At 27.0% G+C, this 24,488-nt stretch overlaps 1 protein-coding gene across 1 annotated transcript in view; it reads right to left on the reverse strand.

The window, feature by feature from the left end:
* Nucleotides 1–1,075: 1,075 nt before the first annotated feature.
* Nucleotides 1,076–24,488, reverse strand: part of LOC111633830 (kanadaptin-like) — a 30,125-nt gene continuing 6,712 nt past the window's right edge. The window contains exons 2-14 of the mRNA XM_023378465.1: nucleotides 22,516–22,652; nucleotides 18,474–18,630; nucleotides 16,019–16,135; nucleotides 14,382–14,442; nucleotides 14,158–14,300; nucleotides 13,916–14,073; nucleotides 13,764–13,836; nucleotides 13,370–13,559; nucleotides 13,148–13,253; nucleotides 12,410–12,677; nucleotides 11,225–11,298; nucleotides 1,608–1,683; nucleotides 1,076–1,212 (exon numbers count right to left, since the gene is read on the reverse strand). Coding sequence (XP_023234233.1) covers nucleotides 1,163–1,212; nucleotides 1,608–1,683; nucleotides 11,225–11,298; nucleotides 12,410–12,677; nucleotides 13,148–13,253; nucleotides 13,370–13,559; nucleotides 13,764–13,836; nucleotides 13,916–14,073; nucleotides 14,158–14,300; nucleotides 14,382–14,442; nucleotides 16,019–16,135; nucleotides 18,474–18,630; nucleotides 22,516–22,652 — 1,610 coding nt within the window. The 3' untranslated portion in view covers nucleotides 1,076–1,162. The remainder of the gene's footprint in view (nucleotides 1,213–1,607; nucleotides 1,684–11,224; nucleotides 11,299–12,409; nucleotides 12,678–13,147; nucleotides 13,254–13,369; nucleotides 13,560–13,763; nucleotides 13,837–13,915; nucleotides 14,074–14,157; nucleotides 14,301–14,381; nucleotides 14,443–16,018; nucleotides 16,136–18,473; nucleotides 18,631–22,515; nucleotides 22,653–24,488) is intronic.

The raw sequence follows: 24,488 nt of genomic DNA on the forward strand, positions 1-24,488 counted from the left end.
CAAGCGACATATCTTTCACTTAAAGAATCCAGCTCCAGGCTGAAAAGGTGCACCTTTCAGTTTAGGCGCTCACTCGCTAAGATATAACCTAGTAGAGGGTCATAACCTAATCACCTGTCACGCGTTAACCTCTAAGGACGTTCCTAAAAACATTCCATAATACGCCTCTCATTTTTTTAATTAAAATTTATTAAATTCGCATTTTATTTTTAATTGTAAAACTTGCGACGCTTTAAAAGCCATCGCAAATAATATTTAATTTTTATAATTTCAAATAAAATTATTAAATGTTAATTAATTGTTTTCGATCGATTGATTCAAATTGTCGCCATTCACAATAGTTGTCGAATTAGTCAACAGATGGCAGCACAAATATTTAATTCATTTAGAGGAAGAAATACTGATGTTAGAAGTATTTTGGCTCTTTCCTCATTTTATGTATTGATCTATCTAAAAATAATAAATAAGAATTTTTCAAAGGTTACAGGGAAATTGATTTTGCCTAAAATCGGTCAAGGTCAAGAACGTTAAGTTTGTTTATTTTCCCATTAGATGGCGCTACAGATAACGCACCCCCTTTTTTTAAATTCATTTCCATTCATCTTTCCATTTGACTTACCGTAATTGAAACGCATAAAAACTTCCCTACGATTTTTTCTCTCTAAACGGACAACATGCTTAGAAGACTCTATAGTGTTTTTCTCCTACATAGGTTAAGAACTTTGAAGTCTAAATTTTTTCTTTTTCTCTGAATAGGGAAAGTGCTTACTAGTCCTAAATTGTTTCTTACAAGTCCCTACGAACTTTTTTTTTATATAAAAAAAAGTTCTATGCTTAGAGACCCCTCAATGTTTTTAGAAAAAATACTTGAAGCTTCTACTCTAAACACCAACAAACGCTATATTTTAAGTGAAATACCGTATAATAAATTATATTGCCCAAATTTTAAAATAAATTCCGATATTTTACTATAGTCATCGGTAAAAAAATTAAAATTTCTTTTATTTTTTTTTTAAACACAGCAAGAATTAATTGAGAAAGAAAAAAATATATACATAAAGAAAAAAAAGACAATGTTTATTTAATGTTTATATAATTATATGATACATGGGTATGATTTATTAATTTATTCTCACATGAAATAAAAGTTTTTCGGATGAATTTAATAGCCAAACTTCTCATTCAAATGTGTTCTTCCATCACCAGACTGATCTGAAATTAATAATAAAAAAAAAAATGTTTAAAAATAATTAAAACACTTAAACTATCAAAAAAGTTTTTAAAAAATTATATACTGTAGTTTGCAATCTCAAGATGATACATAATTACTTCTTTAAGAGCTTAATTATATATTTTTTTAGTTTAATGTGCAAACACTTTTTGAATTCTACCATTAATCTTAAGCAAATTTTAAACTGAATAATCCATAAATAACTTTACATTTAAAATTATCCCTAATTTAACTGCAAAAGTACATTAAGTGGAAATAAAGCAAAGCTTCGAATAAACCTGATAAATTATTTATCACTCAAGATATAGTCATTACTTTGTTATAAATAGTTTAATCTCGAGATTTAATGAAATGTATAAAGAATTATTAAATATACCTGTCGGCGGCAACCACATGGCATATTTAGAAGCTGCATCCTCGTAAGACGATCCGTCTTTCTCATTTTTCTTACTCTGTTAGAATAATTTAAAAAAAACATTTTAAATTGCAAATTTTAAAATTTATTAGTAGTCTATTATTTAAATGCGATTACTTTTTACATTCAATCTTGCAATTTAATATTAATTACAGTCAACCAATTAAGAGTTATTTAAATATTAATTTAAAACCGTTAATAAAATGTTTTGATTCACTCTTGTAAATCTCTTTTTATAGAAGAGAATAAGCCACTTATTAGTACTGAACTGTTTGTAGTAGTAATTAAATTTTCAAGTAGAATTTATATGTCAGACCTTCAGTGGATTAATCAAAAGTAATTATAATCAGGAAAAATCTTAAATTAGCAATTAAATTACAGGAGACTTGGGGCATTTGAAAAAAAAAAAACATGTTAAATATAATGCTCAATCTAATTTATCAATTAGTTTTGCATAATATAGTTAAAAATACTATAAAATTGATATTCTTTTTAAACATATCCGTAATTAATCTTTCCATTATTTAAAGAACTACTAACCACAAACCATTTAGAAATTTGTAATTTTTGAAAGACCCAATTCCAATTTATAGAAATATTTTAAAGAATATATTACAGATTTCTATAATAAAAGCAAAATTCATTGCTTAGTTGTCTCATAATTAAAACAATGCAAACCATTTCATAACCAATATGCTACGATGCCACAAAATTCAAATTAGAAAGAATACTGTCTTATGGTATTAAATTGTAATAGTGAATAGAGATATAACAAAAATTAATTAAAATACATAAGTATTTTGAATAAATCAAGTTATCTTCTTCAGATGAACAGAACATTATATCTCTGTTCACTGTTACATTTTAATACTAGGATAGTATTATTTCCCATTGTATTTACAACTTTTTAATGTTTGCAGTCATTATTCATTATCATCTTATGACTAGAAATTTTATTAATTTTATATATCAAGAAACTAAAATTTGTTAAATGATAAGTTCAGATTGGATAAATATATATCGATATCATATATACTTATTTTAAACAAACAACTCTACAAAAACCCGATACATTATAATAATAAAGCTAACCACTGCTGTAGCCTAATGGCATACGGCAGTGGTTGGCTTTATTATACGTATTTTATTAATTGAAAAAGTTTACATCAGATTTTTAAAATTAATTCTATATTTCTTGGAAATATGCCATAAAGATTTAATATTTTTACAATAAAAAATATTAATATGATATAATAACATAAAACAACATCTGGTGATTATTGTATGATATCAGATAACAAAAAAATTGAAAAATACAGATATTTTCTGACATATTTCTATTTACTTATTTGTATATTATTTTTATTTTTTGTTTGAATTCTTGTTTTCCATTTAAAAATTATCACCATATTTAAAATTTATTTATTTATAATAATGTAAGAATATTTTATAAGAATAAATAAATAAAAATAATTTCTTCCAAATAATTAAATTATACAAATAAAATTCATTATTTTAATTAAAACCAATATTCCTTATTTTGTATTTTTTTTTTAAAAAAAAACATTATAACAGAATTTACAAAATAATTTTGTATATTAAGAAAGAATTGAGAATATTAAATTTAAGCTAACTTTTAGTATTAATAAATTTTTGTAAATATAGTATGTAAGAAAACTTTTCATTCATAAGTTAGTTATTTTTATACTAATACAAATTTATAATAAGATAAAAAGATAATAATTTATGCTTTAAAATTTATAGAGTTTATGGCAGGGTGGTCAAACCTTGTCACGATATGAGGCATACACTGTTTTTCAGAAATACACAAGAGCCTCATCATGTAATGAATGCCTATTGGAACTACATCATCTATTTATATAATATATAATTAAAATACTATAGTTATCATTGTTCTGTGATAAATATTATTGTTATTTTACTGGTACTTTATGATTAACTAGATATATCAATTAACTCCTTCAACGTTATGAATGCATCCTAAGTTTTCTGTTGTGTGTTCAAGATTAAGTTGTGAGTTACACTTACAATCTCTGTATATATTACTCCATATAGTCAGAAAAACTTAAAAAATATTACACATGTGTAAGTAGTATAAACCAAATTTATAAAAGAAATTGTATAAGTATATGAGAGCTACAATAAGGTTGTAGACAAACCACATGAGGCCACTGTAGATATCTAGTGAAATCTCTAAACAATACCTTCTTAAATAGTGTATCCCCATAGAGAATCAATGAGCATTTGTGAATGAATCTTCCTGAAATATTACGTAAAAAACCCTTTAGTATCTGAATTACTAAATGTATATCTGCAAATAACATTATTATTGCAAGTCATAACTTTAAAACTCAAACTCTTTGTTGCAACATATTATACTTATTGTTTTCATACTTCAATTTAGCAACACACTTAATTTAGTTCCAATTTCAGAGATGAACAAATGGTGGCAGTAAATTAAAGTTTGACTTGTATAAGTGTTTTGTTTTTTACAGAATACAATTAATTCAAGTTGTACAGAATTAAGTTATGAAATTATAACTGAATTGTATTTACAAATATCAATATTAAGAACATAAATATTTAAACAAATATATACATTTAAGGTTTACCAAATTACGTAATATACATTATATAATCTAATTATATTCATAACTCACATTTGCTTAGGAATTATTATATACATACATACATACAGTATAACTCCAATTATCTGAACTCCCAATTAACAGAGATTTTGCATTATCTGAAGCAAATCTGTAAGTGAATTACAGCACAAGTGAAGTAAAGTTCAAAATAGTAATGTGTATTACAAAATGATTTGTTCCTGCTAGCTTTTATTATTTAAATTCAATGTGAGACAAACCATTCATATTAAAATGTAATTGCAATAATAAGCATGTTTATTCTTATTGTATGTATTAGCTATATACTAAACAATGTGAAAATTGTTGTTCTTACATATGATTAAATTCACTAAGACTATATTTATAAGACTATATAATTATATAAGACTAAGAATACTGCCATATAAATCTTTTATATTGTTAATTTTTAATCCAAAATGGCAGTGGTCATCTGTATTATCAATTTTCAGTTATCCAAGGTAGCATTTGTCTATATTACTTTGGATAATTGAGATTGTACTGTGCATATATGTATATTATATTTGAACTAAAATGTTTATTTGAATTTAGTTAAGTTGACAATTCAAATATAACTCATTACTAATTTATGTAATTTATGTACTGTACATTTCTGCTATATATGCAAAGCATAAATATAAAAACCTTATTAGAAGAATTACAGAACTTTTTTAAATATTGAATTCAAAATTTTAAAATATAATAATAAGCAACTAAAATCAAATAAAAAATATATTTAAACTGTATTCACATCTAAAAAATGTATCAAAATATGTAAATTTAATAGAAAAGAATATCAAACTAAAATATACAGATAAAAGAGCAAAAATAATAAAATGTTTTCTCATTATCGCATAAAAAATATATTCATGTAAGTATGAGAAAGCATAAATGACCTTGCATTTGTTAATCATTGAGAAATAAAATAATATTCAACTATTTATTTAAAATTCTTCATTCCTTACAGATACTAAGAAGGTACGGTACATGCTTCAGTTGTCTTAGACAAGCACATGCACCTAATAATAGAATATTTTATAGTGTGTTAACTCTATAAAAACACTTTTAATTATTATACAAAATATTCTTGAATGTATTTAGATCTAAATTAATTAAGATTTAAATTAATATTTGCAATGTCCTATTTATTGATTATATTCACCACAAACCATTTAGAAATTTGTAATTTTTGAAAGACCCAATTCCAATTTATAGAAATATTTTAAAGAATATATTACAGATTTCTATAATAAAAGCAAAATTCATTGCTTAGTTGTCTCATAATTAAAACAATGCAAACCATTTCATAACCAATANTGGCAATCTTATCACGAAATTTTATATTGGTTCCAACAATCGACAACGTTTTTCCCTCTCGACATCTGTTTCAATGACGTAACGAAAACATAATTGTAGAAAGTCCATCTGTCGGTAAAAATAAGCAACTTGGGAACCGTAAAAAAGTGATAAATTAATTTAAAATATAAACATTTTTAATGGCTGTTTTCTTAATATCAGAACAATACTGAAAATTTATTACTTAAATAAAAGAAGACTGTGTAGGGATGAAGATAAGAAATAAGAGACTGAGGAAAAGAAGGAGTCAATTTCTATCTTCTTATTCTCTTTGGCAAAATGAAAAATGATAGATGTCAATGCAATATTGGGAGAAAGCAGAAAAGAAAGAGGAAAAAGAAAATGAAGGAAAGAGAACTGTAAATTAAAAAAAAAAAAAAGTATATGATTGCAATTCTGCTTTGAAATATAATAAAAATATTTTTATAGGAGAAATATTAATGATGGGAAATAAAAATAATTTGATTATTACATTAGTAACTGAAATACTAAGGACAACTGTTAAAATTACAATTTCAAATAAACTAGTTTTCAAATGTATACAGAAACAAAGTAGTAAAACAGCTGTTAATTTGTGCTTGAAAAGTTAATAATTTATCAAACATAATGAACATTTCAATAATACAACATAAAATATATTACTGAATAGAATAAGAAAGCATAGGAATGACCCACAAGAGTTGTGTTAGCAAAGTTAACAGAAAAAATACAAAAATAATTCTACAATGAAAATACAACAGTTGTAATGATTGGAAAAAAACTATTATTATTCACTCAATTTTTTTTTTTAAATAGTTAGGATACAATATATATCCAGGAAATGATTGTAAATAGGTTAAGTAAATGTTATAATTTATTTAAAACATTAATATTTATATGAGATTATATTTTCATTAATTTGTATGTTAATTATTATTATGAGCAATGTTTAGTTATTTTATTTTTAAAATTATCATTTATTTAATTATTTAAAGTTCACATATAAATACTGCCAAAAATATTTTACTTATTTTGTTTTAACATTATATGTTGGTAAAGTCTCTTCATAACTTACACATGGGCTGTGTAAAGGTTAACAGTTATATCGGAAGTTTCTTAGACTTAAATTTTAAAAAATAAGCTTACAAATTATTATTTATATTACAGAAAGAATTATCCAAACAGAAAACTATTGATTTTAACAACTCCCTGATATATATTTTTAGTGTAAATAAAGCAAATACTGCAAGTTATTTACTTTGTAATTAATGTTATTTACTTTGTTTTAAAGTATTTCTAAAACTATTTTTACCTTGAACTATTCATTTTTGTACAATTCTAGAAATATTCAGAAACAACAAATACATGTTATGAATTCTGGTGAATTTGCATATTAAAGTAAAATTCTGCCGATAACTATTTTTGTAAATTCCAACAATTTCCTGTACTTAAAAACAAAAAAAAATGTCATGTCTATGTTTCCATAACTTTATATATAAAACAGTAAGGATGCAATTCAATTAATATGCAATTTTGTTTAGCATACACTTATTCACCATATCAAATACTCCTTAACTAGTCTTGAATTATTCATTTTAAACTTAAATATATTGAAGATATCATGTGTTACGAACTCAATGAAATGAAGTGAAAAAAGTTTTAATCAATAAATGTTTGTCAGAGTCAATACAGAGTTAATCATTTGATGCCAAAATAATCATTTTTATTAAAAAAAATTATCAATAAATTTGAATGTATAAATTAAAAAGAGAACACTAATACTTTAATTTGGGAGAAAAAAATAATAAAAGAATATTCCTGAAATAAATGATGTATATCAGTTAACCAATTTTTGGGCCATTGAATATATTCAATATTATACATGAAATTATTGCTCTGCCAAGTATTATATAATATTTTCAATAATTTAAAATGAAAACAGTTAAAAAATTATTTTAGAATAAAAAATACAAAATCAGTAAAAAGTACAGATTTCTTTGTTTGAAACTAACTGTAGATTTAAATTTCCTTTCTTAATTATCTATATTTGTGCAACAAGAACTGTAATATTAATAGGATTAAATTTTAGTTCTTTCTTCTCTCCTCCTGGATAAATTTATGTAATGTATGCAACATAACTGAAAACTACTAATTGCTTCATTTGCTGAAATGATTTATTAGAGTGGGTGCATGTAGCATGAAGTATGCTTGAAAGTCTAACCTAAAGTCTAGGCTGCTTATACTATTCTCTGATAGTAAACTTTATCTCTACAGATGTTATTTAAAAACGAAAAATATTTTAATAAATCTTTTCTAAAAGAAAAATGATAAAAATATATTATTGAAATACTTCAAAAATGTTATAAAAATATCAATTATTTAAAAATTTTTTTTTTTGAAAAATGGAAAGTTTTGTAGAATTTTGTTCTTCGGTAATAATATTCACTCCTTTTAAAATTGTCTATTATGCATACACAGATGAAAGTATTCAATGATCATTTTATATACAATGGATTAATTTCCAGTTTACTGCTATTATTTATAGAAAAATTCCATATTGATGTTTCAAAAGTATATATAAGAAACCAGGTAAACTGGATAAATAAATCAAATAATTTGAAACAAAAATGTTCATGATAAATAATTACTGCTGAATTATAAAAGTTTTTGTTTAAAATTACTTGATTAATGGTTTATCTGAAAAAAAAAAATATGAATATGTTCTTAACTGAACATTCTAAGTATAACAACAGTTAAGTCGACAATACTCGTACAATTTAAATCAAGGATTTTCATTTATTTTAAATAAGGCAGTCACCAACTTCTGGATGCAAGATATTCTTAAAAGTGTATAGAATATTCAAATGTATGAAAGTCAAACAATAAACTTATAAAATAACTAGCAGGTGGGCCCGGCGTTGCTCGGGCAAAAGTAACGATAACTAAGATAAAGATTATCACGTTACAGTCAACCTTACCCGTTTTCACAGAATGCAAGAATTGGGTCCCCTTGTTTCCAGACTAATTAGAGAATTTTTAGATGGGTCTAAAAATATGTTCGATTTCACAGAATGCAAGAATTGGGTCCCCTTGTTTCCAGACTAATTAGAGAATTTTTAGATGGGTCTAAAAATATGTTCGATTTCCCACAAAAACGAAAAAAACTGCATCTGTGTATTGCACGTCACTTTCTCTTAACAATTCCATTGTTGACACTTCCATTGTTACTTAAAACTTTTATTGTTACTTAAAACTTCCATTGTTGATGGAAGTGTTAAGCCTTAATCCTGTCCCTCTCCCCCGTGGGGAGGAATTTCGAAAAATCCCTTCTTAGTGTGCGTTCTCCTAACATACCCTAACTGTGTACCAAATTTCAACTTTCAACTCCTAACCGTTTGGGCTCGTATCCATAATGTATATAGAAGTTTTAATCCTGTCTCTCTCCCCCCGGGGGGGAATTTCGAAAAATCCCTTCTTAGTGTGCGTTTTCGTGACGTACCCTATCTGTGTACCAAATTTCAACTTTCAACTCCTAACCGTTTGGGCTCTGCGCTTATTATTATTATTATTATCATCATCATCATCAACCCGTCTCGATTATATATTAGATTATAAACTCTATTGTTCAGATAGGAATGTTTTACTTTCTTCATAGTAAACATGTCACTTTGCTTAAAACATTATTTAATTAAAATTAATTTTCAAAAATTGTTTTTCTTTTATGGAAACCAAAATAGTTGCACAATAGTTTAAAACCTCTATTTGTCAGTGGAAAATTGCAGAAGTCTGAACTTGATATACAAGAAGAGATTTATGAGTACAGTAGAGCATCGATTATCTGAATCAATTGGAAACTGGGGTTGTTTGGAAAATTGATTTTTCAGATAACCAATTATCTATTAAAAAAATATATTAACCTATCCCATGTTGAAATTCGTTCAAATCCTGGCACGTCCTTAAGTATCCTCTCATGGTCACGCCAGTGCAGCCAGCTAAAACATGCACACTAACAAAAATAATATTGGAGTAGCCCAAGACATAGCAAAAGATTGCAGCGCCACAGCACTAGCAGAAATTTAAATTTGCCGACTGGAAAAATTTCAGTTAATTGACATTTCGGTTGATCGACATTCGGATAATTGATGCTCTGTATTAAAGTATTGTGTGAGAAAGTGTAAGTGTCCAAAAGTTGAATATCCAAACATCAAGGACTACATGAATATTTAAATAAAAGATTTTGAATCCTTATGCATCAATATCCTTCTAAAAAATGAAAATTAGCATCATCTGGTGCTTTATTTAGAGTTAACCACACAGCATGTAAATGTACTGAATGAAGATGTTGTGATAATGATTCTTGCAAACAATGGTCTCATGAAATGAGCTAACATCACGTGACATTCTCAACATATTTGTGTTGCTACAATAGCTCAAGACTCACTCATTCACTTCATATTGATGAGGTATGTAAAAAACAACAAAGTCAGATGGTAGAGTCAAACCTTTACTTTGAAATTTCATCTCAGTATGTCAAGCTTGTTAAAATAGTCTGGCAATGACACAATGTTAAAGTATATCATTGATAAAAAATTCCAAAAATGGATATACAATTAAAAATTGTGTAGTCTTGTGTAAATATAAATTTTTGACTATTCTTTAGTAGTAGGCTTGTGACTCAAATATTAATGCTTAAATTTGAGAAACAAATCAAGTTAATTTGAGGAATCAGAAGAGATTTCACATACTTTTATCATATAAATAATTTCTAGCAAAAAAATAATTATATTTTGATTTAATCTACAATTGTAATACATTGATATATAACTTAAGTTTTGTAGATGGATTAAAATAATTTAATTTAATTTAATAATTAGATTCAACATTCAAAATAACAGATTTTCTTTATTTTTAAATAATTAAATGACAACAAAATTTAACAAATCTAATCATAGATTTTAGTTTGACTTCATGTAAATTATTGCAATAAAAATACTTTATCGTCCTTAAAAATAATCCTTCATTAATAAAAAAAAATTTAACATAAAATGTTTTTTATTTTGAACAAAAACATTTGAAAAACTTTTTAAATAGAATAATAATTCCTTTAGTAAATTTTATGCTTTCTACTATTTGATATCTATCCGCATGCAAACTTCATTTTCAAAATAAATAAAAATAAATATACACAAAACCAAATTAAAATGACAGAAAATCATTATTATTTGAGCTATAGACATAGACTAAGGTTTTTCACTTGAGATTTAATTTACTTTAACTGAAGTCTTATACACAAACTACTGAATGGAGACTAAGTTTATGGTTTCCCTTTTTAGAGAAGTTATGGAATATTGATTACTTATTTAATAAAAATTATTTGCATAAAATTTTTTAAGAATGTTCTCTCTAGTAGCTAAATACTGAACTTGTTTTAAGCTAAATTTGTGTTTGAACAACATATATTCTAATGAGAATTTTCAAATTTTAATTTTTAACTAATTCAAAGCTTAATGCAAAAAAATAAAAATAAAAAAAAAATTAAATTTATACTAATATGAAAAAACTTCTGTACTGACTTACGTTTTTCTTACTTTCTTCTTTTTCTTTTTTCGACTGTCTTACGCACAAATTTTCAGGTGGAGGCCATAAAGGTCCTATGAAAATAAGTTTGTTGTTTTAGAATTCAAAATGAAAACATAAATAAAAGCCATTTTCAATTTCAGATTAAAACACACTTTTAGTAACTATGAAAAACAATATACCATATATTTCCGCAGATAAGATGATCTACAAATAAGACAAGGTATAAATTTTTGTCAAAATTTTATAGTTTTAGCATATATCTGTCCTATAAGATGACCCCCAAGTTATCAACGGCCTATGAGTTTAGTTTAGATCAGCGATCATCATCTGGATAATAATTCTGTATAGAATAACAGGACATAATTCTGTATAGAATAACAGGACATAATTCTGTATAGAATATACAGAATTATGTCCTGTTTGTAATTTTTTGAATGAACAAATTTTATTTTCTTGCATCTGACAGTACTGCCTTGCGATTATTGCAAACATTCACACTGATTCGGGCATTTGGGTAATGACCTTGACTATTCACAAAAATGTCGTATGGGCTATTTAAATACATTGGTAAGCAATTTGTTTTATTTTATAATGGTTTTAATTTAATTTATATAACTTTCAATCTAATTTTTTTTTCTTTGTATCTGTCCTATACGATGACCCCGGATTTTGGGGGTCTTTTTTTATGATTCAACTATCGTCTTATCTGCAAAAATATATGATACTAAGATTTAATATTAAAAGAGTGTATTAAGTTGTAATCTTAATCCTAACCTTGCTAAGGTTAGGATGAAGATTATTAGTTTAAACTTTAAATTTGGGTTCTTTGAAAGATTAAGATAGACACAGACTGACCAAACAAAATTACTGAATTAAAAAAATAATCTTTCTTTCCTGAATTTAACAATTAGGTTTTGTAATTTGTAAACAGTAAATACAAAAACTTATGTGAAATTACAAATTGTTAGAAGAAATGTTAATAAATTAATAAAAGTCGCAACTATGATGTATTAAAATGGAAGATGTTTCATATGAAATGTATGAAACTTTATAAAAAGCGGACTTTTTGCACTAAAAAACAATGAAAAATCCTCCATTAACATTAATAAAAATAAAAATAAGATTGATCTCATTTATAAGTTCTCTGACAATTTTCTTAATGCAATTATAATAAATATTTACCTTTAATTGGAGCTTTCTGTTTATTATTGAGCAATTCTTTTTCTACTTTCTTAGATTCTTCTTTTTGTTCTAACACACTTTTGGAACTCTCAGCATTTGTATCAACTATTTCTTTAGTATCAGTTTGCATTTCTTCTATATTTGAAGATGCCTTTGCTGGATTTGCTTCAATAGCATCATAATCATCATCATCCTCCTCCTCCTCCTCTTCTTCTTCATCCTTATTACTCATTCCTTTTATTTGGGTTGGAACCTGGGTGGTCTGTTGCTAAACAAATATTGAAATACATTATAAACATATGTTTTTACATTATTTATTATTAGAAATTAAAAAGCTCCAAGTATGGACTGTTCAAATCTCACTTGTGAGGAATAGATTTGATGTCAACAAGGTGTTTCTAATGTCGTCTCGAGTGTAGTAAATAAATGCTGAAGATTTAAGCATTCATCATTAGTGTAGTGGGATAACAAAAATAACTGATTCATTGTATGTCCAAGTCTATTCCTCATCACTTTCCATTTGATCTTTTGGTATGAGTGATCAAACAAAAAGTGTACTTGGTAATGTGAGCAAACAAGTCTCAGTGTTATTTCTTAAATATATTTTCAAGATTTAAATGTTTCTTATGACATGTAGCAGAGCAGTAATAAGCACAACTGCTCATAGTGTCGCCAAGTCTATACCTCACAAGTAGACTTTCCATTTGGATCAATCATATAAGAATGAACTTTAAATACCATTTTTTGTGTTTTTTTGGAAGAATGACCTTTCATAGCTCCAGTCATTGGTAAATGTGTTTTCTTATCACTCATACTTTTCTCATTTGTTGATACGGGTATCTGCCTAAATACAAAAGAAAGATAAAATTTAACATTTCAAAAAAATTCAGATGCATGCAAAACAGAATATAGGTTACAGTACAATAAATTTACAGATTGGGATTTCATACAAAAACTAACTTTTCTAGAGCTGGCAGATTTACCGGTCGAGCAATATCTACCAACTTTTGCAATCTACTTTGTTCTTGTTGAAGTTGGTTTAATTGAATCTGTAGTTTTGACTGCATCTTTTTATCTATTAATCCCGACTGGATTGAAGACATGTAACTGTCTAAATCATCTTCTGAATTCTGAGCAACTAGGTTCTTCTCTAAATTATAATTCACTTATATGTTAGAAATTATTTTTTCTTATTCCAAATAAAGAAGAAAATTCAAAAATATGAAGGAAGAAATATATATTCTACATTCTACATATATTACAGATGAATCTATAAATATAATTTTTAATTTCATAAATTATAAAGTTGGAGATAAAAAGATATGTTTTCTGATATTAAAACATAACTTCTCACCAGCTAATTTACTTGTCTGTAATTTTTGACTAATTTCTTCTATTTCTTTATCAACTTCTTGTAATTTTTGAACCTGAAGTTATGAAATCATCTGAATATATAGTAAATAGTCATGCGTAAACATTAAGAATGCATAATTGTTGTGACCATACCAATGTCTCATAAGTTTCGACAGTTTGCTCTTTGCTATACATGCGCTTTCTAATATCCCTTTTCTTCTCAATAGTCCCCGTTCGATCAAAGAAAGTGTCTTCGTCGCTGTCATAAAAGTCATTTTCTTCCCAATTCTTACGTTTTCTTTTGCGGCTTTCTATAATATTATACATATAACAACTTTGATAAATAAAATATGCCACAATAACTACAAGACACTAAAATTTAAAATGACATCCACCATGCTGGGCCTGTCGAAGAAGTCCGTAACGATCTAAAATTCGACAAGCTTCTAGAGCACAAGCAGCAACAGCTTCTTTCTTTTTACCTCGAACAGAAGCTTCGGCATATACATATTCCCCATTAGGAGTATCAATTGGCAATCTTTAGAGAATCAAATGTATTTATATAAAAAGTTAAAGGATCTATTCTAATTCCAGCTTTCAGAAAATTATATTCACTTACTGTATTTTACATGTAAACTGTCCAAATCCCTTTTCTTCTACATCATATTCAAGATCGTAACCTGTAAAATATATTTGAAAATTTCTAAAAATATGAAAAATTAATACATATTCTCAAATAAAATAATTATTTCATATAAATTCTCAAAAACTATAAATTTAAGATTTATTATTATTGTTATTGTGTTGGGTTTAGTGGGTAATACTCGGCTTAAACCGGTGGCTGTGTNAGTGTTACAGTGGAGAGAAAAATTTAATTTTGTTTATTACATAAATATAATTTCAGTTTTAAAGCCTCAAATTAAACACTTAAAACAAAATTCCAATAATTATAATCAGTAAAACCAAGAATAAATTTTCTTAAAAATATTCACAAACAGAAGACAACATAAAAGAAATCTTTGTTTTAAAATTTGTTCTTTCTACACCACAGAACACAAAGTTATTTGATAGTGTGTTTGTAATAATCAAATTTTAAATGATACCATCATTTAAGAGACATTTTAAGCAATTTTACATTTAGACAGGAAAGGAACCTTCATAAAAATGTCAATTCTATACAACTTTATGCTCCTACAACATAGAAAGGATAAATCTGAAGACACTAGAGATTATTTTTATGTTGTCTTCTGTTTGTAAAAATTACAATAAATAAAATTAATGCAAAATAAAAGTTTTATTTAAAGCAAAGGATAAAATTTTGGGAATAGGATAGAATCCACTTATTGTAATTACTTTGGGACTTTGCTTATATAGATGATGATAACTGAAGGATTGTCCATAAATTATGAAATGCTATTTTTATACTTTTCAACTACCATCCCACCCTCATAACATTCTGTAACACTATCACACAAATCCACTTCCAAAATTATGTAATACATATCCTTGATTAACTCTCTTAATTTTATTCAAGAATAATATACAACAAAAGGTACTGAACATTAATTATTTTATTAATTACATGTGTAACATACAAAGCAGTGACAAATAGTAGATTTGTCATTTTATTTTTTGTTTTGAGTTTGTTTTTTGGTGAATTAGAAAATGAAAGTCATGGCCAAATCTGAGTAGCTTAAACTATACATATTTAACAAACAACACCAATTGATTTAATGATCCTAATATTACATAATCACTCTGACTCACTTTTAATACATCATAATGATTACCTGTGTACCCATCCACCCAAATCGATGTTACATAATTTATGAGCAGCCCATGATGACATTAAACAGCATTATTATAGAAGAAGATTACAGAGCTGGTTTTATATTGATGCCGATATTAAAAAAATAATTTAAAACAATTAAACAATGTATGCATAACTTGAAGATTTATTAATTATCATCTTACATGTTTTGAGACATGATAACTCTAATTAAACATTAAATGGTTGATGATAATAAGTGAATTCTATTATATTGCCTGCTCAGTTCTAAAAATAGCAAATATAAAGTGATGAGTACATCCTGTATGTCCACATATTACTAATGTTTAAGCATAAACTATATCATATCAGTTTTATATATATAGGTAAATGTTCTATTTTAATGTAGAAATATTACAACTAATAATGTCTAGAAATTTATTTAATTTTGAAATGTTAACATTATGAGGATTTGAATATAAATATACCTTCTCTTTCAAACCATCCTCGCAAAGTTTTCTTCGGATCATCAAGATATAAATCTTCATTCGGTGTTGATAAAGCAAACGGATTTTCTGTAGAAGCATCTTCTTCCGCATCCTCACCTAAATAATAGAAACCGATTCATTTATAATCCAATTAAACAGTGGTAAATTATTCTAAAAACTAAATTAGGTTCTTCAAAAAATTCCTAATTCTTATTCTAGTTTAGTTATAAGAAATATCACACATCACTGTAGGATATAGTGCTCTCTATGTTAATCATCAAAATTTTATTGAACTTAATAGTAAAAAGTAACCATAGTTTATAAATTTTACATGTCTAAAACGTTCAAACATAAGTTGTCAATGTAATTTGAATGTTCATAAGCATGTATAGTTGTTTGATTCAAATTATCAGAATGTAGTTAATTTGAAAATAGAATTTTAACTCTTAAAATTTTCACGTTTTTTTCCAATTATTTTATTCTGAAGTAAATGTTTTTTGAGATATCAAAGTCTTATCATCAGATCCAAACTTTAAGAACAAAAAAATTCAACCATTTTTGTTTGAATTTGTGTTCTTAATATTTGGACCTGATGGTGACATTTTGATGTCTCAATCATTATTATTGATTCCTTAAACTGTTTCAACATATTATGGTTATTTTCTGTGATTTTTATGAATATGCAAAATGATCTGTTTTAACGATAAAATCTGAAAAACTCAAGCATCTGTGCCCAGAGAAGAATTAAAAATTATGACCTAGCAAACTAAGAACAATCCCATAACAATTATTTCTGCAAAGATATTATACATATAGACCAACGGTTCTCAATTGAGGTCCATGTAACATTACTGGGGTTCACAGAAAAAAATACTGAATTGGAGGTTCACGGTGATATTTTAGAGGTCTATAGGGTAATTCTACTTCAGAACAATTGTTTTACTGAAAATTAAATTTGTACAGTATATTGTCAATTTATTTATTACTTATTTCTTGCATAAGAGTTAAAATATAAATTATTTAAAATATTGAATACATAAATAACATATATATCTCATTGACAAAGATCAAAGAGAAATTATAAAATTGGGGTCTGTTAGGAGAATCTTATACCATCAGGTCCAAATATTAAGCTTCATGTCAAGCGTCATGTCACTTGACAGTGACATTTCTGAATGTTTTGTGCCAGTTTGTTCCAGATTGCGAAGATTAGGGAGGGTATAAAGGTAATCAATTTATTTTAACCCTAACCTTCAGTTCTGTGCAAAACTCCATCTTGACAAGATAAGAGGTATTAAAAGTGCTAGTTCATAAATACAGTTACTTTTTTTTGAAATTCAGAGCTTCAGTATGAAAATATTTTTCCAATTTGAAACAATGTAACAAAAAAATATAAGGTTTTTTTATGTGCAATGTACGGGGAGTCCACAAAAAAAAAAAATTAAGAGGAAAAGGGGTCCGTGGGTAAAAAAAGGTTGAGAACCCAATGTAAACAAATATTATGCATCCCAAATTTCTAAATGTCTGATCAAATGTTATTTTATACATTTAGACTTTGACAAATTTATATTTATGCCTATTTAATGTTTTTATAACAATATTAAAAAGTTAAAAAAATAATTTAAATTAAACAGACTGTTTATTCAAGGAAGAAAAATTTAAACTAGCAACATTTCTGGACATTATTCTGCCCATCTTCAGCTTAAATACATTGAACAATGCAAAACAAAAAGAAATAATAGTTACAGAACACTGAACACTGTAAAACAGTATCTTGTTCCACTATTCAATATACTTGTAAGCTGAAAATGGCTAGAACAACAGTCAGAAACATTTCTGATCAAATATATTTTTGCTTCCTTAAATAAACAGTCTAATTTTTAACACAAGACCAAATTTTGTCCATTTTCATATTGAAAATGGACAAAATAAGTGACAATTTTAAGCTTAGTCTTTTGAAAATCTGTTTGTGAAAATTCTACATTTTACTTTTAATATTTTGCATTTTCTCAGATATACTGAGAAAAGACAGACAACAGACATATCAATTAATGATATTTCAAGCAAACTTCTTTACATAATTCTTGGTGTCTGATTAATAAATATAGCAAGTCTTCATTTAATATCATTTTGTTACAATAATGTTGAGAAGAGTACTTTACACCTGTAATCATTTACAGTTATTTTTGTTGAATTTTCTTTATAAACAGTCAAATTGATTTTATGAGGTAGAAAACAAATGTTGGCAGTTGCAAACCAGATCCAATTAGATTATTAACCAAATTATATCTTCTTTTTTATGATTTAGTCTACGGTAAATTGGTCTTATTACATATCATTTTGCTTAATGTCATAGTTTCTAAGAACATATCAATGACATTAAATGAGAACTTGCCATACAAACAGTTTGAATTAAAACTTATTACACAAAAAAGATTTTTAAGTTACGACTAACCAAGACCCCAATCAATTCCTTCGCTTTCATGAGATTCTTCTTCTTTACACTTCTCTTTCTCCTCTAACATTTTCAATTTTTCTTCCTGCTGTCTTCTCATTTCCTTTATTTCTGTTACAGTATATTCAGATTCATTTTCTTCATCTTCTGATGGTCCCTGATTATAAATTCTATATATTAAAAATCTTTAGTCTTTAATTAACAAAATTTTAAGAATACAAGAATTATATATTTCATAAGTACAAAGTGGTGCAAAGATCAATTAACCACATACTGTTGTAAGTATTTGAATAAACCACCAATTTAATCTTTGCAATGATCAACTAACTTTTGGGGGAAACATTGCCAACATTTACTTCAAACTTGTTTGATAAGATAGCTTTGTAGATAAGACAAGTTTAGAGTAAAGCTTGGCTTTCAATCTAATCGTTGTCTTGGAAATCATTTTATTAGTGTTAAAGACTGACTTCTTAAAGGTATAGCAAATGACGAATGAAGTATGAATTCTTTACACAGGACAAGACTGACTATATTGTTTTGTATCTGTTATGTGGAAACTTCTCAAGAAATCTATCTAGTTTTGATGTAGAGTTAGAAGTCATTCAACGTTATAATTAGAGTTACATGTTTTGTTTGTATATATTATATAGTTAGAACTTCATTTTCCAGAGTGTAATGTCAATCATGGCATTAAGCTTATCGGAAACAGAATGGTTATTTAATGCCAAACTTCCAGATAGATCCTCATAATGCATGAGACATACATAGCCACAGTATGGGACCTTACTGTTTATTACTAATATTTACATTCTATTTCTGTATTTATGTAAGGTTTTTAAAAAATTTGAGTGAGGATCTCAAAAATGGTTTAAAAAATCCCTGGTTTTGAGAGAAAATTAGATAATAAAAGCAGGAATCCACAATATATAATTTTTAATACTGACAGCTTTGGCTAACTCTAGATATAAATAAGATTTTTTATAATATTAGATTTATAAAATTGGGTTTTAATAGCTTAATATCATTACTTAACACAAGATTTGGTTAAATGTATATGAAAATGTTTACTTTTTATAAAAATAAAATGACAAAAGCACAAGATATAGGATCTCAATTTTATTAAATTAACAAAGATTTTTAAAACTTATCAATTGTTATCAGCTATATGAATATAAATTTGTGCTCCTATATTCTAAACTGCACTTTTATCATTTACTGCTAAAATTTTGCTCTTAATGCATGCTTCATTAGCCACAATTAATAAAAAAATTTCTGGCAAATGCATGCAGCAATGAAGCTTTTACTTGTAACCCATCAGCACAATAAGCAAAAGATGAATTCAAGTAAATCTTTTTGTCCAGAAGCATTTAATTAAATTTCAAAATTAACTTTTAATTATATTGATCATAGACCAAAAATTATTCAAATTTTTATATACAAATGGATTTAAAAATTACACCAGTTTTTTGGAGAAATTATAAATTTTATTTAATGCATTATCAAAATTATTAATTATTTAATTAGTAATCAATAATTTAGACTATAAAGGATCTATTCTAATTTGATAACCAAAACTCAGTCTAAGAAATTATAATTCTGAGCCAAATCTTTAATCAATATGGCTGTTTATAAAGATGCATACTCTTTATAGATATTTATAGAAATAACAAAATCAATTGCTGTGTGTAGTGGTATAGAAAATATTAATGCAGAAACAAATTATAATAGAAAAAATTGTTTTTAATTTAATTTTTCCTTCCTAATTTCTTCTTTATAATAGTTACTCTACATTTTCATCTGAATTAATTAGGCTTCTTTAATTTTGATTAACTTAATAATATAAAAAAGTTTCTGGCTTTTCAAAACATATTATGCATCCCAAATTTCTAAATGTCTGATCAAATGTTATTTTATACATTTAGACTTTGACAAATTTATATTTATGCCTATTTAATGTTTTTATAACAATATTAAAAAGTTAAAAAAATAATTTAAATTAAACAGACTGTTTATTCAAGGAAGAAAANTATAATAGTTACTCTACATTTTCATCTGAATTAATTAGGCTTCTTTAATTTTGATTAACTTAATAATATAAAAAAGTTTCTGGCTTTTCAAAACAGAACATTAACATTCCAAACTTCATATAACACATCAAAATCTCTCTCTTAAATGTTTTTCTGTAGTCCTGCAGCTTTGGAACTGTTTGTTTCTTTAAGTTTTTCTTTGCACAGAAGCATCATAAATTTTTGAGGAAAACAAGATAAAGATTGTCCTTCAGATCATTAACTTAAGTGCAAAATTATGAAAATGAAATCAAGTTGACATTGAAAAGAAAGTTTGCTTCTGCATCTATCTCAAGTACAAGAAAAGTGCATCAAAGAATGAAATCCATGACAAAAGATGCACAAAAGTGTCCCCAAAGTCAAACATTACAAAAAAAAAAAACTTACTAAAGAATCCTTTTGTAAGTCTTTTTTTCTGAGCCTAAAAGAAGGAAAATTCATTAGAACAAATAAACCCAGAAGTGGTCATTAGTACAAATTACATTATTGAAAGAAAGACTGTAAAAGTCAAATTATAATATCATAATAATAATGCATGTCCATAAAGATGAAACAGAAACAATAGATCAGATCATAAGTGATTGAATGAAATTGTCAAATTATCATCTTTGACAATAAAATTGTAAAATCTAAAAAAAAAAAAAAAAATTTACAAAAAATTTTGCAAACTTCTTCGCTTTCCTTCCATCTTTTTATGTCCGTCGGCAGTCCAGAACAAATTTATATGCTGAGACGGCCTTTCCTTACAGGCTACGGCTCCACAACAATATGCAAACTGGAACAGCGTCCCCTGAAGATTAGTCAAATTCACAATAAAATACATTAAATGAATTAAATATTAATATTTACTTCATTGTATTTTATTGTCTCCGCATATAAATTTGTTCTGGACTGCCGACGGACACAAAAAGACGGAAGGAAAGCAAAGAAGTTTGCGAAATTTTTTGTATTTTTAAAAATTAAACAACGTGTCTGCCAAGTTTTTTAACATTTAAAATTGCAAAAGTTTAATGGTGGCACTTTAAAAATAAGTAGCTTTCCATCACAAAAAAATGGTAGATATAATATATCAGTCAAATGAAAACCTTCAATTGTATGTAAAAATTTTAAAACTTGTGTAATTTTCTTAAAATTGGCAACATTGTTGAAGGACATCTGGAAAGTGGGTGGTACTAGAAAACTGTATCTGATTACATTTATGATGTTACAGCAGCAATCCTAAGATGGCCATCTCATTTGAGTCATGTCCAGGGAGGAGTGTCATTCTGTTATCAGATTCCTTAGTAGTGAAGGGGTAAAGAAGCAAAAATTCATTACAAAATGAAGGCTTAGTATGAGAATGCAAGCAAGTGCACAAGTGGCATAGAGAGTTTGAAGGTAGCATGACTTCTACAGATATGATCAGAAACCAGGAGAAGCTCACATCACAATCAATAGCTGAAGTTGAATGCATTTTACAGAAAAACTGGCTTGTTACAATGGATGTGATAGCTGAATGTAACACCAGTCATGGTTCAGCATATCATCCTGATTGAATGTAACAGGGTTCTTCTGTAACAAAAACATACTATTGCTTATACAGACAGTTGCATTCATGGAAAAACTGCATGTGGAGTGTTTTACAAACTCTACATTCAACAGATCTCACATGTGATTATCACTTGTTTGGACTGCTTAAAGAGGTGATGAGTACAGAATTTTCAAACCAATGTACAGATGCAGAAAACATTGCATAAGTAGCTGTACAAGCAATTAGAACAATTGTATAGCAAAAAAAAAAAACGTTTAAAAATATAATAAAATTTAATAAATCAAAATTTTTCAGTCATTCCAAGGCCCATTCTTTTTACAAATATCAAACTAACATTGGTCTTTTTATGGAATGGCCTTCAGGTAATAGTTCTGCACAGGCACCTCCTTCTTTTTACCTAATTTAAACATAATTAAATCCAAGTAATAAATTTATATGAACAAACCTGTAAAATAAACATTCTGCTACTTCCACCAAACTTAAGCATGTGGCCAACATGCATTCTGTAGTAAGTCCTTGGTCGTAATCTCTCTTTGTTTAAAAATGTTCCATGGGTACTTTCCAAATCATAAATGTAAAAACCTGAAATGAAAAATATCTTAACAACTTGTAATAATTGCAAAATCAATGTTTAGTAATGCTGATTATCAAGTAATTGTAATATAAGAATAACTCTGTATAAGGGTTCCAATTATTAAAATGAGTCTCATATATCAATAAATCCTTTGTTACTAGTATCCATCAAAATAACCAAGTTCAAAACCCAGTAAGAATTTTCTAGTGATGCTAATTGGTTTCCATCAGCATGTGATTCATTTATATGTGATCTTTCAGACAAATACAGGATCTTTCAAAAAAGTATGTTACCATTTTAAATTACAGTAATTATATTAATTACGAGTATTATCCGAGAATGTCATAACACACATTAAAACATTGGAAAACTGTCCAAATTTCATATTTTTACATTAAAACTTCTTAATGTGTACAGCTTGTGTCACATAGCACACGTCTGATCAATACTCAAATTCTTTGCTATGGTATATCCATTGCCCCTTCTCCCATTCCATCTGCAATTCTACAGTTCCCACAGCCTACTTGTGTTGCAGAGTCACCATTTTTGTTTACAGCACGTCCTACAGTGTAGAAGACAAGATGTTTGAATGCAGATGGGAGATGAAACTTAGATGGTAATGCTATTGATTGGTGTGTCTCATATTTCTTGGATAGTAATTAACATAATTACAGTAATTTAAAACAATAGTATTCTTTTTGGAAGAATCTGTATTTAAAATTTAATATAATTCTTTATGTTAATAGCACAAGTACAAGGGCTGTTTTTTTTTTTACCTCAGATGATCCATAAAAAAAGACAAGTGTAAATAACAAACTGAATTTATTACCAAAAGTTAGGTACAAACATGGTTACTTTTTGACATAATTACCATGAAGATTGAGGCATTTGTCATATATATGGATGAGCTTTTCCATCCCTTGTCATAGAATGTTGCCGCCAGTGAATTGAGATGGCCTTAACAATGTTGTTTTGAAGATCATCATTGGTCTCAAAACTCTGCCATGCTAGCCAAGTTTTCAGTTCAGGAAAGAGGTGAAAGTCTTCACACATTAAAAAGTTCCAAGCTGGGTGGAAGTCTTCACCACCTTTAAACACCCAGCATATAGCCCCAATTTAGCACCAAGTGACTTCCACCTCTTTCCTGAACGGAAAAAGTGGCTAGGAGGGCAGAGGTTTGAGACTAATGACGATCTTCAAAACAACGTTAGGGGCCATCTAGGACCAAGCCATTGACAACAACATTCTATGACAAGGAATGGAAAAGCTCATCCACAGATATGACAAATGCCTCAATCTTCACGGTAATTATGTTGAAAAGTAACCATGTTTGTATCTAACTTTTTGTTAATAAATTCATTTTGTTATTTACACTTGTCTTTTTTTTTATGGACTATCGGAGGTTGAAAAAAAAAACAGCCTATGTATTTACAGAAGACCTTTCTCAAAATAAGCACCTTTTGCAGTTACACACTTCTGCCAATGTAGTAAAACACAATGTAGTTACACAAATTAGTAAAACATTCTAACAGCCTATTCTGCATTACTTCGAATACAGTTGTTACAATGTCTTTTAACCTCATCATTTTTTTGATGAGAAAGTCTAATGCATTTACAAATCTGTTCTCAACAACACACACATTAACAAGAAGTCACACAGTGATATTCTCGGTCACCTCTGTAATACAGTACAACAAAAACAGTCTCCTCTCTGCAAGCAAAAAAACTGATTTCTCTATCATGCAAAATCACATTCTCTTAAGTGAATATCTGGCAAACAGAACATCAGATACCTGCACATCATCTTTATTTGTCATATCTCACTCATAAAAACTCTCTTCACC

This window comes from Centruroides sculpturatus, unplaced genomic scaffold, assembly GCF_000671375.1.
Source record: "Centruroides sculpturatus isolate CEXI.00-Female unplaced genomic scaffold, Cexi_2.0 scaffold742, whole genome shotgun sequence".
Taxonomy (NCBI): Eukaryota; Metazoa; Arthropoda; class Arachnida; order Scorpiones; family Buthidae; genus Centruroides; species Centruroides sculpturatus.